This window comes from Crotalus tigris, unplaced genomic scaffold, assembly GCF_016545835.1.
Source record: "Crotalus tigris isolate CLP2741 ecotype Arizona unplaced genomic scaffold, ASM1654583v1 scf7180000017614.5298720, whole genome shotgun sequence".
NCBI classification, from domain to species: domain Eukaryota; kingdom Metazoa; phylum Chordata; class Lepidosauria; order Squamata; family Viperidae; genus Crotalus; species Crotalus tigris.
This window is the reverse complement of record NW_024096513.1, coordinates 2,542,988-2,560,864: the sequence shown is the minus strand read 5'-3', so window position 1 is coordinate 2,560,864 and position 17,877 is coordinate 2,542,988. Positions and strand designations below refer to the sequence as shown.

At 41.8% G+C, this 17,877-nt stretch overlaps 1 protein-coding gene across 2 annotated transcripts in view; it reads left to right on the top strand.

Moving 5' to 3' along the window:
- Window positions 1–17,877, top strand: part of GRIK3 (glutamate ionotropic receptor kainate type subunit 3) — a 117,810-nt gene that overhangs the window by 58,589 nt on the left and 41,344 nt on the right. For both annotated transcript variants that reach the window (XM_039328971.1, XM_039328966.1), the window contains exons 2-5: window positions 3,864–4,040; window positions 9,724–9,981; window positions 11,878–12,059; window positions 13,326–13,379. In XM_039328971.1, the coding sequence (XP_039184905.1) occupies window positions 3,864–4,040; window positions 9,724–9,981; window positions 11,878–12,059; window positions 13,326–13,379 (671 nt within the window). The remainder of the gene's footprint in view (window positions 1–3,863; window positions 4,041–9,723; window positions 9,982–11,877; window positions 12,060–13,325; window positions 13,380–17,877) is intronic.

The window sequence follows — 17,877 nt, the reverse complement described above, 5'->3', positions numbered from 1 at the left end:
GAATGGCTTGCCTCCAAAAGTTGTGGGTATTGCCTCCATCACTGGAGGTTTTCAAGAAGAGACTGCCATTTGTCCAGAATGGGATAAGGCCTCCTATTCAAGCAGGGGGTTGGACTACAAGATCTTTAAGATTTTCATCCATGGAATCCATCCCAAGTTCTAAGTTTGTTGAAATCAGCACTCCTAAAATCTAAGACACATTTCCGTACATGTTGTTGTTGTTAACTGCGAATTCGTGTCCGACTCATCGCGACCCCATGGACAATGTTCCTCCAGGTCTTCCTGTCCTCTACCATCTTCTGGAGTCCATTTAAGTTCACACCTACTGCTTCAGTGACTCCATCCAGCCGTCTCATTCTCTGTCGTCCCCTTCTTCTATTGCCCTCAATCTTTCCCAACATTAGGCCCTTCTCCAGTGAGTCCTTCCTTCTCATTAGATGGCCAAAGTATTTGAGTTTCAACATATACTTGTACATATACTCCGTACATATACTTGTCTAATTTCAAAATTATCTTATTACAATAAGTTATGCCCAACAAGGCTACTCAAACACCTGTGGCCAAAAAGGCTACTCAAGTTACTGTAAGTATTGCTGCGCAAGTAGGCTATTCATTCACACAATACTCCCAAAGACTCTCAACACAGGTGGCCAGGCTGCGTTAGAGTGGGCTGGGAAGCAGACTCGGAGTGTCCCCTGCTCCAGCAAAAGTCATCTCAAACTTCGGGGTCTGGGTTCATTCCAGTTTTCTCTTTATGCCCAACTTGTTTACATAGAATCCATGTGTATCCATCTTGCCCCAGCCACATCAGGAACTTTACATCCTCACGCTTTGTTCCAAGACTCCATGAAAAGTGCAATCCACTATACTCCTTATACCCACTAATGTTTTACCTGGTATCACCAACAATGAATCATTCATACAGGCACTCAGAATCTTTCCTTATCAGTATTACACACATTCCAGCAATGTGAGTTTCCCAGTGAGTTCATGAAAGGTTGTATTACAGGCCATCTACATTCATAACTTATATGTGATTTATTCACAACATGTAACAAAATATGTAACATACTTTACGATGCCCTCTCCACTTTATGGTGCTCAATTCTCTCATTTGTTCAATATCTATATAAAGCCAGTGGTAAAAATCGTCTGATAACTGATATATAACTGATGATCCCCAGTTATACAGTATATCTATCCCAGAGCAAATGCAAGATAGAGTGAAAATCTTGATCCAGGGTCTGAACTCTATACGGTTTGGATGAGGATGAAGCTTAAGCCAGACAAAACAATGTGGATTGCCAACTGATTCCAAAATGGTTCCAGGTTTAGTTCTAAATATCCTTGAATTTCCCACAAAGGAACTGTTTCATAATCTGGGGGGTCTTTCTGGAGTCATGGCTCCTGCTGAATTAGTAGGTGGAGGTTGTAACCAGAAAGGCCTTTGTATAATTTTGTTTGGTGTGTGAGGGTGAGTGCCAATATGACTTTCACAGGATAGGAGACACTTGGGATAATTACTCCCATCCTGGTTACATTGCAGTTGATCTATCTTAAGTCCCCACTACGTAAGACTGGCCTTGAAGATCACCAAGAAACTAGACCTGTGCAGAATATGACAGCCCAGATACTAACAAGAGCGTTGTGTCACACCCACATAACCTTCCTACTGTAGGAGTGTCATTGGTTGTCATTTTTTTCTAGGTGCAATTTAAGGTGGTAGTAATAACTATGAAATCCCACATGGCTTAGTAACCGTCAAAGTGCTTGTTTCTTGAAGACTGTGACTGCCCAAGACAGGCCAACAAAGAGCAGGTTTTAAGAGTCCTCACCCTCCTTGAGGTATGTAAGTAGGGATTTGGAGATTATGTGTGGAGTATCCTTCCTCTGAAATCATTAGAAGCAAACCATGCAGCCTTACTATTACTATTGAGAAAGCTGTTAAAGAAAGCTGTTATGCAGATATCTAGGGATTAAGGACGTGATAATTAGCTATCTCAGATGTGTGTGGTGTTATTTACTATGATTTTATACCATTTTGAATTGCTCAGCTGAAGCAGCATAGAAGTACTCATAACAAATACAATCCAATAATTAATAGTAATCCTGAGTCAAGTGTAAGACCAAGAACATATCTTAGTGTATGTAAGACATGGGTATCAAACTTGCCAAGTAACGTGTTGTGATGTATTGCGACTTTTTTTGCATTGCTGGGATGGGCACGGCCTCCGTATGATGCAACCGGCCCATGGGCCAGCAGTTTGATACCCCTGATGTAAGATAATATGCCAATTTTCTTAAATATTTATCATTGCATTAAGAAGAACTGTGGAACCCTGAAACCTGGCTTTTTAAATCTAAATTAAAAAGGTGTAACTATTAGGGTGAGCTTGAAAAGAACAAGCCAACATTGAGGATTTGACGGGATCTAAGACTATCTTAATCCTTAGTATTAGTTCTGACAAAAATGAAATCTCGGCTGGAACCTTCTTCCCACCATGTCTTGAAGAATCTCATAGCTGGCTTTCCTTAACTGCCTCCTTTATTCAAGTCGTAGCCCCGCTTATTGCTATAGTTTGGATCTTGCTTTTTTACAACTAGTATTGGGCAGGCTTCCCTGGCCATGGCAGTAGGCATGGACTCTCCAGAATTGCCACCTGATATTTAGAGAGCAGAAGTTCATAGATACGATGCACCTTATTTAGTATCTTTATTGCAGTCAAGGAAGAACCACGATCTGTGTCACCTGCAGAAAATGCATTCCAGCCTCTCCATGCCTCACTTGCAGCTTTTCAATCCTAGATCCTTTTCCCCCCTGCCTTTGAAGTCAGTGGAGCCTTAGCTGTTCTCGTCCCCGTTTGCATATTGCAGGCCCTGGTTCCACATTCAGACAGTGCTTCTGCCTGGCCCAAGAATCATTGCTTCCTGATTTGCCTGCCAGTTTCAACCCACGGCCAATTGTCAGTTGACCTCATTGAAAACAAATTACTTCTTACTCTTGATAGAAGAGAATATTTGTAGTTTGGGGTTGAACTGTGGGGTCCTTGATCCTCTCTGAGCTTGATTGTTTTCTTGCATATGCAACCTGCCCCCCCTTTCCCCAGCCTCCCAATTTAAATCCAGATCTCTTTAGCCGTTCTGTGTATTTGCAGCTCAAAAAAGCTTTCGCTTTTTAAAAATAAAGCTTGTTTATCAGAAAAGATGCCAGCAATTTCTTCCAGGTTATCTATTGAAAACACTTAGATAGAAATAGGGAAGTTTTAAAATTTAAGTGTTCTTTTGAAAATTCGACATCCAGAGCAATTACATTTTTGAACCAAAGAAAAGATTTTACACTATCTATATACTACTGAAATTTTCCTGTCTGTTTGTAACCTTTCATTGTGCGAAATTGAAAGACATCGGGCAGCAATTATTGAACCAAGGTAACTTAAATGGGTTAACTTACAGAACGCCATCGCCCATGACTCACAGGAATAAAATGTGGGAAGTTGTGGGTGCTTCAGTGTTTCCATGTTACTGCTGCTGCTTCACTGCTGTTGCAATGCTGCCACAGTCAGCTGTGATTCTACAACCCTCACTTCCAACAATCCCTGACGGTCCCCCAGTAGTCAGTGGGGAAGCCGGCAGGAAGTCACAAATTGCTCCCCTTCGCATTGCTTGTTTGCCCACTGGTGGTCATAATTGTTCACTGGGCAGCAATTAAATAATTAAATTAAATTAAATTGTTTTTTTTTTTACTGCACTGTTTGAGGTTTCACGTATCTTCTTCACACTTTCTTTTCTTCTGGAACTGCAATCTCAGCTTGGGCCTGGCTGGAACTGGAAGGTGGCCATAACAGTCTCTACTTGTCTTGCAGGGGGAATCTTTGAATATGCCGATGGCCCAAACGCCCAGGTAATGAACGCCGAAGAACAGGCCTTCCGATTCTCAGCCAACATCATCAACAGAAATAGGACTTTGTTGCCCAACACAACCTTAACCTACGATATCCAGAGAATACACTTCCATGATAGCTTTGAAGCCACTAAGAAAGGTGAGTGTGGAGGATCAATTTTCTTCCTTGGCAGCCTTTGAAGGGTTTTATGAAAGTGATTTGGAGAAAGTCCACAAGTCTTAAAAGTGGCCAAGTTTGGAGACCCCTGGGCTAAACTATTCAATGGATAGCTACAGTAGTGGCCAAAATTGTGGAAACCTTTTGGGAAAAGTGTATTGATGGCTAATAACACCACTTTTTTTTTGGAGTAGCACCATAAAATTATATATCAATGGAAAGATAATTTAATCAAGAATGTAATGCAACATAGTTTGTTCAATTATCTGCACTGTATTCTATGAAAAGTTATAGCCAAATAACCAGAAAAAGGAAGCACAACTTGCTTAGGTTGATCTCAGCTTTCCTTCATCCGATTGTAGCCAATGAGCACGAGTGTATACAGAGCCATCAATTGACCTGTCATCATTCCGAGCAACGTATGGAATCTTCCCAGGGGTTTTGCCTACAACCATCCAACAAGGAATTGTTCCTAGCGCAGCAGGAACAGCAAGCAGCCTGTGACCTATTAAAGGAAGAATTGCTCAGGGCAAAGACAGCATACAAGCAAAGAGCAGATGCTGATAGGCAGTGATTTCAGGAGAGGACAAACTATGGCTTTCTATTAATCTCAGCCAAGCCATTAAAGAAGTTGGACTCCAAGCTTGTGGCCCCTCTCACCATCATGCAACAGGTGAACCCAGTAGCCTTTTACTTGCAGTTGCAGAATTTTGATGACGCTCCACCCTCTTTTTCACTGCTCCTTGCTAGTCAAGGAACCGCCTCCCAGTTCTCTGTGGTCCTGGCATCCACCACCCTCACCAGTGATTATGGACGGGGGAGAGGAGTCTGAGATGGAGGCAGTTTTGGATTCAAGGAGGAGAGGAAATGGAATTTGGTGTTTGATACATGGAAAGGCTCCCCAGAGACAGAGCGTTCGTTCGTGGGAGAACACAAGGCAGGTCCACCCTACAACATTTCATCGGCCTCTCCAGCTCCTCCACTTTTACCAGGTGCTCCGAAGCAAGAGGAGGCGTTTGGGAGTGGAGTGGGAGTTTGGTCACAGGGGAGCCGAGGGCGAGATGAAACCAAGGCTGGAATGTCCCAGTCTTCTGCCACAAGCATTCAGTTCCCAAGGAAAAGCGGAGCAGTTTTTTTTTTCTAATCCTGTAGCTGTTTTTCAGGACGAGTCATTTGACTTAGAAGGGTCATCAGACTCGTGAAAGTTCAACACTTCATCCCTGCCGTCCCTGCTGTCCCTGCCCAGCTCTCTTGAGAACTTGGGGAGGGGGACTGAATGATTTTGAGGAGGGCAGTGATGTGATGGAATGTGCAGCTGGAGAAAGAGGGGAGATCTCATCAGTTGCACTGCAGCTTCCTAGCGAGAAGGGGACACACATTCCAGAGAGAGGTCCAGAATCAGAGCCTGCTCCATCCCCAGGTGGATGGAAGAGGGAGAAAGAAATTCAGGGTAGGCACACAGCTGAATCTCTCAGGACAGTGGTGGCGAACTTATGGCACACGTGCCAAAGACGGCACTCAGAGCCCTCTCTCTGAGCACGTGCACTGTCGCCCCAGCCCCGCCTCCCCCCATGGCCCCCTCCTCACCAGCAGCCCCCCTAGAGGAGAGTTGCCCCTGGGTGTGGCCCACGTGGAACAGCGCAGCCAAGGACATGGCAGCTGGGCAGTGGGGACAAAACACCACCCTCACGCCCCATCACATGCAGATGATCCTGCGGGGCACGGGCAGAAGGCATGGCCACCATGGTGCTGCTGGTCCACCTGGGTGATCTGCGGCAGGCCGTGGAGACGGTGGGTGGCCTGCAGGGCGGGGACGGTGGGGGGGCAGGGGGGGTTGGGCACTCGGTCTCTAAAAGGTTCGCCATCACTGTCTCAGGACATACCTAGTAACTTAATCTGGCAAGATTCTGTCTATTAGAATAAGCAAATAAAGAACTGGGCTCAACTGGATTTTGCTGTTTAATCTTTGGATCTGACAGTTGTATCTTGTATTTTTATATTTTTTTGTTAACATCCTTGTTTCCTGATAATGCACCAAATGCTTTTAATTTACCCATTAAAATTTCAAGTTTCTTTAAAGAATTGTCCAAAACCAAGATAAAGTCATTTGCAAAAGCTCTTAGTTTATAAGCTCCTTTTTAAATCTTTACTCCCACAATCCTCTCATCCTCTTATGTGTCTATTCAGTATTTCAAGAACTAGAATATACAGGAGAAGAGACAATGGACGGCCTTGTCTTGTTCCTTTTTTGTATCTTGCGTAGTTTTGTTAGACTTCCATTAACAATGATTTGTGCTTTCCGTGAAGTGTAAATCGATCTCGCCCATTTAATAAAATTCTCTCCAAAGTCTTTCAATATCTTAAACAAGAAAGCCCCATTCAAATTGTCAACAGCCTTCTCTGCATCCAAGAAGATCAATTCAGTTTGCTTTTCATTATGTTGCTCCACATATTGTCCCTTAATTGTCTTTTAGGTAAAAAGTCACATTGATCCTCATGAATAAATTCTTGCAAAATTATTTTCAATCTTTCAACTGAAATCATGGTGAAGATCTTGCAGTCATTGTTCTAGTAGGGGTGTCAGTTTGTAGTTTCTGTAGTTAAAAGGTGAATCTTACACCTCTTTAGGTATTAGTGCTATATTAGCTTCTTGCTAACCCTCGGGCATCTTTTCTCTTTCTAAGATAGAATTCATCATGTTTTGTAGAGGTTATAAAAGTTCATCTTCAGAGCATTTATAGTAAACCCCTGATAATCAGTCTGGTCTTTCCTGATTTAATCTTTTTTATAGCTTCAGAAATTTCCCTTATTGTTATAGGTCCATTTATAAATTGTCTCTGTTCTTCTATAATCCTTGGTAAATTTTGTTTCTTTAGATCATGTATTTTCTCTGTGTATTTTGCTTTATGATAGTTAAAATAATATTGATAAAATATTTTTATATGGCCACATTGTACATTATTACTGAATATCCCTCATCATTTCAGCATCGTTCTCTTTTCTTTTTTTTCATGATTTATATGCGAGTTACTTCCTTGGTTTATTTGCAAATTCAGTTTTATTGCTTTGCATAATTTATTTTTCTTTCCATTTCTCTTACTGTTAACATAGATAACTGTCATTGTAATAGCATAATCTATTGAGAAATATTAATCTTCTCTGGGAATTTCTTTAATTCTTTTTTTTTCATTCAAAATAGCTTATATTCTCTGTTGACTCTTCTTTTTGAGTTCACTATTATATTGTATAAAATAACCTCTGATAAAGGTTTTGCTTGCATCCCAAACCATTCCTAAATAGTGCTTTTGCCCAAATTATCTTTAAAAATTATTTTAATTTACATTCCTCCACTACTGCTTTGTGTAACAGTATTTCATTCAATCCTTTATCTAAAGGAACTTGATTTCTTTTTATAAACCAAATTTACAGGATTAAAAGTCTTTGGTAATATCTCTACTTTAGAAACCTTAGTAAACACGTTCTTTGAAATGCAAATCATATCTATTTTTGAAAAGGATCTATGTCCTTTTGGGAAGTAGGTCTACTCTCTTGAGTTGCCATTTTTCTGTTGCAAATATCAACCAGCCCAAGCCTGTTCATTAAATTAAAAAAAGTTGGCAATTTGTCTTGAATGGTTTTACTCTTTTTTCTCACAAATTCACCAATGTTTCTCAACCTGGGCCACTTTAAGATGTGTGTGGACTTCAAACTCCCAAAATTCCCCAGCAAAGCAAAGAATTCTGGGAGTTAAAATCTGCACATCTTAAAGCAGCCCATGCTGAGTAACACTGTTCTATCCAGTTATGGAAAATCACTCCATTCCAATCCCCTGTCAACACCAATACAAGTTCAGGTTTTAGTTGGGGATAATATATAAAACATCTTCCAGGTTTTTTTTTATTCTGCTGGAATAAAATTTTCACCCATTTTTTAATAAATCAAATGTTTTATATTCTTTTTTCTAATATGTGTCTCTTGTAGTCAGATTGTATCTTGCTTCAATTTTTTAAAATAAGAATATTTTATCTCTTTTGAGGAGCAGTTGCTCCATTTATATTCATATTAAGACATTTGTAATCCATAATCAAGCCAATTTTTTTTTAAAAAAAAAATCAATACCAGTAACAGCTAGTATCATCCTTTTCAGTTTCCTTCTCTGATGGATTGCTTTGTGTGGTCTCCTCTGAGTGCTCCATTTGAATCTCCTTCAGTTCTTCCTTGAATATAATTGTCTCATCATATGGACAGAAATCAATCTAAACCTCTGCTGTTTAAACATAACAATCACTCTGAGAATCTGATAGAAATTTCTTTAAGAACAGTTACATTTGTATTTTCAATCCTTAATCTTATATTAAAATCCTGCTCCAAAATCTGATCCCTTGTCATCTTGCTTTTATTTTTTATTTTTAACTAAATTTCATAATATAAATACAAATGAAAATAAAGATAGTAGGGAAATGGGGAAGGGAAGTGACAAAGTGTAGCCAAAAATCCCTTGGAACATTTCTTGTTTTTTCAAATCTTGAATTTATTCTATAAATATCATCAGTTTTTGCCTCTGTATCCTACTCTTCCAAATCCAAAAAATTGCCAAGACTTTAATAATCTTTTCTCTAATATCTTCACCAGAAGCCGTCCCAAGCAAAATTCCTTCACTTTCAATTTCAGTAGAGCCAATTTGTCTGTCTTTCCAATCTCCGTCTGTGACTTCTATTTTACTCAATATAATTTCCTTTGTCATTTGTTTTATCTCACCAGAAATTTGTTGTACAGAGCTTTCCATCTTAATTAACTTTTTGTTTTATTTCTTCTTTCATCTTTACAAGTCTTTCAGCCAGGGGTGGGATTCAAATAGGTGAACAACCGCTTCTCTGTGTAGATGTTGCTTCCGGAAGTCCATTATGGGCCTGGGCAACAAAAAAATTAACTACCGGTTCTGCCGAAGTGGTGTGAACCGGCTGAATCCCAACACTGCTTTCAGCCATTCTTTTTTCAAAAGCTGTCAGTTTGGTATCACATGCTTCTAATTACAGTATTACTCATGAGCTCAAAGAAAGTCTGCAGAAATTCTGGTGCAATTCCTTCCTGCACGTTGCTCTAACAATTCCCTCCTCCCCTCCATTCTTGCAATTTTTCAAGTAGTTGCCATTATGAAAGAATCTCACCCAAGTGAAAAGGTAAAAGCAATCTTGTCCCCCTTTGTTTTTTTCTTTCCTCCCATTTTGGGGGAAGTCTTCTTGTGCCTTTAATACTTTTATCTTCAATGGTACTTCAAAGTTGCAATCAATATTACAATCCACATCTCCATAGTTACAATCAACATCACAGTCTGGCTTATATTATGCTTTTGTTTTGTATCAGTCACTCACTGGACTCTTTGACAATAAAAAGCATTTCCACGAGGATCCAAATCTTTTGTCTAATTTAATTTAGTACAATTTGGTCTAAAGTAGTTTCACTAAAAACAGCCTTTCAAAATAATTGTCCCCTTTAAACTGTCAAAATCTTTCTTACTTTAATTCCTTGTTATGTTTTTTTGTCAGAAGTTTGTAAGTCTTTAAAGTCATTTCTTTTTCATTTATTGCTTTCTAATCCAGAAAAAAATGACAACTCACCAAGTGGAATTTTTTCTGGCTGACAGTCTTGATCCTTTTCTTCCCAGCTTGTGACCAACTCGCCCTGGGCGTTGTAGCCATTTTTGGGCCTTCTCAGGGCTCATGCACCAACGCGGTCCAGTCCATTTGCAATGCACTGGAGGTTCCTCACATACAGCTGCGGTGGAAGCATCACCCTTTGGACAATAAGGACACCTTCTATGTCAATCTCTACCCAGATTATGCCTCTCTCAGCCATGCCATCTTGGACCTCGTACAGTACCTGAAGTGGAGGTCGGCCACTGTTGTATACGATGACAGCACAGGTAAGATGGACTGGGGATGTGTCCCTTGTCAAAAATGTCCCCATTGATCCCAAATGTGAATGGTGGCTACCGTGGAGGGGAGCAAGTGTTACACTTGCCCACGTTCAGGAGAATGAACTGGACTGAACCTGTCGCCAGAGTCTCTTGCAGCTGCTTCCCGGGCTCTTCCTGTGCAAGATACAACGGTGATAGTCCAGTTTCCACTGCTGAAGGCTGCCCTTATGCTCCAGCTCCTCTTTCATGGGACAATTTTGTCTCCCCCTCATACAGGAGGTTCTCTCCTGTCATGGAGTCCCAGAGCAGAGCTTTTTCTCTAGGAACACAAAAAAAGATTCCACCTGACAAACTCTTCTTGACTGCCTCCTCACTGATTGTAGGGTGGGGGCAGTTGAGAATTGCTTGTTTTAAATCATGACACATTTTAACAAATTGTTTAAAAAGTGCCATTGGGGCTCCAATTGGGGGGCTTCACTTTGGGATGGTTGCTAGACTAAGAACAGACCTCTCTCACACCCTGCTCGTCCTATTCCCTCCCTCCCCATCTTTTAGTTAGGGTCAAGTATTAATCTTTGTTATTATTTAATTCCTATTGTGTAGGTTTTGTAAAATTTTATCTTTTTAATATTACCCAGCGTTGCCTTGGGGTAAGATGGGCGGTCAATAAATTGAATAAATAAATAAGTAGTATCAAAATAACATCAACGTGCTACTAAATAATATTTCTAACTCACTTTGGAGCGGCTGCAAAACAAGTGCTACTAGAATAGTAAAGAATAATGGTGGCCTCTTCCAGTCTGCTGGAAGGCTTTCATTTCTTTTAGTGGGTCTCCGTGGTAATGTGGGAATCTCGTTCATCCAGGTCATGGTTGTCTGTGTTGCCATGAACTGAAGAAGCAAAACCTCTTCAAGGAAAAGCAAAGGCCAGTTGCCTTTTGAAAAAACACCTTTGGGTCTCCGTGGTAATGTTTCGCCTTGGCTGCAGTATGGAAAGGCTGTGCATGGCCTTTGTCTTTCTCAGAGCAGTCTGATGACCGCCCTCAGGTGAAGCTCTGCCTAGCCACTTTGACTGCTAGCCTGGGCTTCCTCCTTCAGATCTCAAACAGGGGAGGCTTCAATTCTGCTCTCTTTCCCCAGAGGAGAGAGAACAGGTGATTCCTCCATCTAGGACAGGGGTAGGCAACCTTGGCTCTTTTATGACTCATGAACTTCAACTCCCAGAATTCCTAAACCAGCCATGCTGAGGGGACAGGGAGAGGTTTCCATGCTGAGTTATATTGGCTCAGGAATTCTGGGAGTTGAAGTCCACGAGTCATAAAAGAGCCAAGGTTGCCTATCCCTGATCTAGGACATACTTGAGCCAACAGCACGCAGACATTTTTGGGATTGCTTCTGGTCCTAGATGCTGTTTAATCCCTCTTATTCTTCTCAGCTTTCATTTCCTTAGCTTAAACTTGCTGCTGCTGCTATCAGCTGTAATTGCAAAGCCTGTTCACCTATGTAGACTTCAGCAATGCTTTATCTGGGCAGGTGTTTTTCTGAATTGTTTTGGGATGACACAATAGCATAATTGCAGCTGCAGATTGTTCTTCTGTACAATGGAATAAATTTCCCCCAATGAGCCTTTGTCCGAAATTTCAAATCCATCTGGCATTGGGGAGATGTCTTTTTGTGATACTTCCCAGGAAGGATTTGCCCTGCATAATCCAAAGCGCTAGATTCACCAACCTGGATCAGTCTGCGGCACACCAGGAGTTCTCCAATGAAGGAATTCTGTCCTCTCACGACCCTGTACTTCCTTGGTCTCTCTGGACGTCCTTGCTTGGGAAGCGGTGGCATGGGTCAGAATGCCGACACAACTCATGCTCCTATGTTGTGTTTGTCCTTGTCTTCCCCAAGGCCTTATCCGGCTACAGGAGTTGATAATGGCTCCATCCAGATACAACATCCGTTTGAAAATACGCCAGTTGCCCCTGGACACAGAAGATTCCCGGCCTCTGCTCAAGGAGATGAAGCGGGGAAGAGAGTTCCGGATCATCTTTGACTGCACCCACACAATGGCTGTGCATATCCTCAAGCAGGTAGGGTGTGTGTGTGTGTGTGTATTACAAGGCCTTGCAGTTCTGATAGTACTTTTCATATCTTCACTCAGTGATGAAGCCCAAGTTTGTGACTGCAGTTCAGTCTTTCAGTTGCTAGCCATCCTGGCTTCAATTTGAAGCTTACATGAGAAGTAGAATGAGGAGCCAGGTCTGGGAGCAGCTGTAACATATATCTGTAATTTCTGCTCCTGGTTTTTTCATCATGAAAATAGTTCTTGATAGTCCATTTTCCTTGCAGCTCCTCATGTACCCGAATGTGGCTCTCGTGTCTCCTTTAAGTTGTCTTTTCATCAGGGTGAGCATCCGAGGTTCCTTCAGCCTGTCCTTATCAAGCGTGCCCCCAAATCCCTGAATTCTCTTCGTTGCCCTCTTCTCAGTCCCTCCTATCCTGTCAATGTCCTTCTGGAAATGGGACACCCTGGACCATTTGTGGCATTTCAGGCTTGGTCTCACCCAGTTGTCGACTTATAACCTCCATTTCCAATCTTATGGCAATATTGGGTGCACAATAAGGAACTCACAGAATCAGTCCTAGGGATTTAGATTGCACCCTCTCCCAATGGGGCAGGGACCCAGTTGTGTACCACACAGTAAATGTGCCATTATCTTGCCCTTATAGGCTTCAGCTGAGCAGGAATGTACTGTTTTCCCCTGGTATTAAAAAGAAAGAACGGCCAAAGTTGCTTCCCTGAGCCACATGGGGGAAATAATTGGACATCCTGCCCCCCTCCTCCCCCCAATTCATGGAAGATATTGCAGGAGGAAAGCTGGATGAGTTGGTACGTTCCAACGAGTCCAGTTGCCATGACTCAACTTCCAGACAATTGAAAATCTTCATCGACATTTCTAACTAGAGTTTCCTCACTTTGATGAAGAAGAGACCTAGGATTATTTCTTAATTAGCTGTTCTGTACATGATGAACCAAATCTGGCCCTATCTCATTGTTCTTCTCATAAACCTTAGCCTTTTGATCCAGTTTGGCTCTTAATCCCTTTGTAGTTGTCAAGATGGCAACCGTAATGGTGCAATCAAACCTCTGGGAGATGTTTCATATTGCAAGAGTGGTCCTCAAGCCTAACAAACATGGACTCTTGACCAGCATTGGTCCTCTTAACAAAAGGGATGATCTCAGCTCCCAGGGACTGCTTGTCCATCAGCAAAGTGGTCCTTTCTGATCAAACCTTGGGTGCTTCGGATCCTATTTCCCAGGTGGTCTTTTAACCTCCCTCTCTGCATTTTCCCAGGCCATGGCGATGGGGATGATGACAGAATACTACCACTTCATCTTCACCACACTGGTAACGTATCTTGACTCATTTATCAGCCTTGCCTTCCACAATCTGAGTCTGATCACGCTCAGTCTCTGAGGAAGCCAGCCTAGTCAGGGCCAGAGAGAGGAAGATGTTCTTGAGCGACAAAGAAATGAGGATTGTGCATGCAATATTTTTGTGAATGAGTACAGGCATTCCGAAAACAAATGTGCTGAAGTGGATCTTGGGTTCAGATTTAATCTGGCCAACAGAGTAAACTCTTAAATATTGAATATACTCTAGCTTATCTGTGAATATATACTGTATAGGAAAAAAAGAAATCTAGAATACATTTTCCCATCAGAATCCCAACATCCACTGAAAAGACTTTGGTGCAGTTTTTAGTCCTTGACTTATGACAACAATGAGGCCCACAATTTCAGTCACTAAGCAATGTGGTTCTTACACATAATCAGAGCCAATTTTGCGATCAATTTTATCACAGACTGAGCAAATGTAATGGAATCTGCAGATAGCCTTGGGGAATGAGGGAAGAGATGCTAGCTGGGAAACAAAGAAGGGGGGGGGAGTCCCAGTCAGAGGAAGAAATTTAGAAGCATCAAGCAGTTAAAAGAGGAGGGGGGGGGAGTTTGTGCCTTCAGACTTGTTAGATTCTGTGGTAATGTAGCTGTCAGGCTCAGGAAACCAGGAGCCAGGACAGAGTTCAAAAGCACATGTGATTTTTATATAGAAGAATCTGATCCACTAACGGCCAAGTCAAATTGGCACCTGATAAGAGTCAACAGTCTTCAAAAGGGGCTGGACTTAGTTCTCTTTTGGGGGCATAGAGATCCCAAACTCATGACACGCTTGACCCCCCCCCTTTGGACTCAGCCTGGTCATCTCCTACATCAGCCTTACCATAAAATAAAATCAGTTCATCTGATCGTGTCTCCTGTCTGGTTTACCTGGGAGGGTTGACAGCAAATCCCATGGTCCTTAAATGAATTGTGTGGTTGTTAAGCAAATCCAGTTTCCCCATTTGACTTTACTTGTCAGAAGCTGGCAGGGGAAGTCACAAATCATGATCATGTAGCATAGCCACAAGATGCTGCAATTGTCACCAATGCAAGTCAGTTGCCGAGCACCTGAATTGCGATTTTATGCGACCAAGGGAGGGTGCGATGCTCATAATTTCAAGGACAGGCTGTCAGCATCTTTTTCCAAGGTGGTTGTAACTAACTTTAGACCGTTATTAAATGAATGGCTGTAAGTTGAGGATTTCCTGTATTGTGTCTGGAGTTACTATCTCTCTTCTGTGCTTTGCTGCAAGGAGGCTTCTAGTTTGGGTCAAGGAAAGGAAAATAGCTTAGGAAGAGACGCGGAGGGATCTCTCACAGAGGCAGTGGGATGCCCCCTTAGTTGAAGAAATGCACCTCGTTTGGCCATCTGGGAAATAAACCTGAAAGAGAAAATCCCCTCAGTTTCTCTTGTTGTCCCACTTTGTCACTTCCAGCCCCATAACCTCAGCTGGGGTCTGCTGGGGCCTGACTTTATCTCCAAGAGCAAAACGTGTCCATGGAAGCAACACATTTAATTTTTAAAATTACATCCTTCCCCCCCCCCCCCCCCGTACCCAGCCCTGCCAGTAAAGTGATATTTTGCTATTGTTATCTTTCCGGAGCAGCTTTTGCAACTCTCTGATAGCCTCAGCTGGAACCTGGTTTCTGAAGTCAAACCTGAAGATAAGGAAGCCGGTGTCTCTGGGCAGCCGGAAATAATGAAAATAAAAGTTCAGATAAACCACTGTACCAAGACCCGTTTCCCTGAAATATAAGCTGAATGGTAGACAAGATGTAGGTCCTGCTCACAGGCACTCATGCTTCAGATTGCTGCAGTGCTCTCCGCCGGTGGCTGCCCTTGGAGAATATTCAGAAGCTGCAGCTGGTGCAAAACACAGCAGCAGGCGCACTTGTGGTGCCGGTCATCCAGCACATGTGGGCTTCCTTGTGAAGTTGGGTCCATTCAAGGTGCTGGGAACCATCTATAAAACCTTTTGCGGCTTGAGCCAGGTGACCTATGGGACTTTCTCTCCCTACTGGTATCTACCTGGCCCATTAGCTTGAACAGGAGAGGCAAGCTCCAGGTCTTGTCTATGAAGGAGAACCATCTGGCAGGATCCAGGAAAAGAGGAGGTTTTTGACTCTGAGGCCAGCCCCTGGAGATCAGACTGCTACTGAACATGCTGGCTTTTTGCAAGGCATTTAAAACCAAGTTGTACGGCTGAACCTGATCGTTTTAAAGCTATGCTGCAGAAAATTAGTTCAGGGTGTGCTAGGAGAAATATATCAGCAGCATCAAAAACAAAGCCAAAAGCAGAACTGGGCAGAATGGAAATGAGGGGATGGAAGAAGCAACTGAAGGAGAAATTCCATGGCTTTAACTCACAAGAGCGATGGAAATCTGAGGATTCACCCAGACTGCAAAGAATTAAACAAATATATTCAACTAGAGTCTTATAATAGCCTGATATTCTTAGCAGAATCTCCATAGACATTCTTAGCTGAACTTGCAGGTACAAAGATAAATGAATCAGCTAAATTTTGATATATACTAATGGATGAAAAAAGTACATAGCTGCCAGTATGTATTTTTAATACCTTAGATCAACTTTTAATGCAGGAGGGTAGTGTGGGTTGTGTTCTGGGCCTGAAGTGTTTCATTGCACCACACAATTGATGAAAGGCACTCCAGGAATCAGGATATACACAAAGGCACTCCCACATGACGCTGATGGAAACTGAAAAACAAACAGGTTCTCCAATATTAAAGTACAAGAAGTATAATATTTTGTAGGAATATTAATTAAGGAGGGCATTAAATCAGACAAGGTGAAAGTAAAGGCAGTTGCAGTTGTGCCAAAACTGACGTGCTAAAAACAAGCCCAGAGGTTCGTGGGAAAGGTAAATAATGTCTCAAAAATTCAAGAATAGCTTGAGTGCTGTTTTATTCCAGGAAAAAAGATGCTGCAACAAGACATTCATTTCATGAATCTATGGTCAGATTGAAAAAAAAAAATCCAATATGTTGGAATGCTGCTTGGACTCAAATATTTTAATTTCTTTCTATATGGAAGAAAGTTGGTCGTGTAACCAATCACGAACCCTTGATCGTCATCCTACAGAGAGAACTAATTCACATTCAGAATTATGGGGTGAACTGTGATCCTAAAATCTAGTAAGTAGCATAGAGCAGAACTACCCAGTGGGCCGTCACATCTGGCAACAAATCACACAGGCCACTAACGCAGGTGAAGTTCTTCAGGCAGTTTGTCAGGTGATTTGGGGGCCTGCCGGGGGGGGGGATGCTGGATGTTTCACTCTCCTCTTCTCTGACCTGTCTGAACATAAAGACTTTTTTTGTCAACATCACCAAAAGATCATACCTCACTCATTACAGCCTACAAATTTAGCTCGCCTATAAGATGTTAACATAGGGATTGAGAAGTCCAGTGATGTGCCAAAGACATTTTGCACCAGTTTATCATAGACTCTAGTAAGATTTAAGTGTGAATTTCAAGGTATAAGATTTATCAGATGTGTCATCCTAGCTACCAATCCTTCAAAGAGGAGGCGTTTCTTTTGATTCAGTAGGAAAAGGTAGACACTGAACTGTTCACACAACATGATAAATACTATGTTAGGATCAAGGGTTATTATTCAAAAGAAGCTCAACTAGAGGATTCGTTAGTGTAAGCAACTATTCAACACATTAAAATTGAGATTGCTAGTCCATTGCCCAAAAATGTCCTTCAGTATGTTCAGTGTTAGGATATTTTGCTTCATTTTGTACTTGTAATTCAAATTGATGTGTTCTTCTCCTTTAATTGCAGTCTTTCCTCTAATTCCCCCTGGTGCCCAATTTTTACAATCTTAATATTATTATTTTAAATCAGAACAAACGTATTTCCCATGGGAAGTTCTTAAATTTGTAGTTAAAACTTTCCTTCACTAAGGACTGAATAAAACTTCCCCATTGCTATCAAATTTGTCGATCCAAAGATTTCTACTGCTGAAAGAGAGTTAAGAAGCAATTTCCAAAACTAATTAGAAAAGGAAGTATACAAACCTAGTGTCAAGTGCAGGAAATCAGAAGTCCAGACAGTTCAAATGAATATTAAGGTTTATTGCAAGCTTATCTGAACTACTAATGGCCAAAGCAAATTGGCGGTAAATAAGAGTCAGTGGAAGTCAAGGTGGGCTTGATTTAGAACTCTTGTGGGTGCAAAGGAACTTGAGACTGATGTTGTGTTTGACCCCTCCCTTGGGCTCGGCCATCTACACTTAGTGTCCTTTCAAGGGCACCATGGTAGGTTTGAGCAAGGTGGCTATTCCCTTGTCTCCAAAAGGTCTAAACCCACCAGAGACCCCTGTCGTGGGCTCTCTCCATGAGGAGCAGCTGTCTGGAGCAATTTTTGGCAATCTTAAGTCTTCTCCTGAAAAGATGATTAAAGATGGTCTACTACGTGCCAACTGTTCCTTCTATT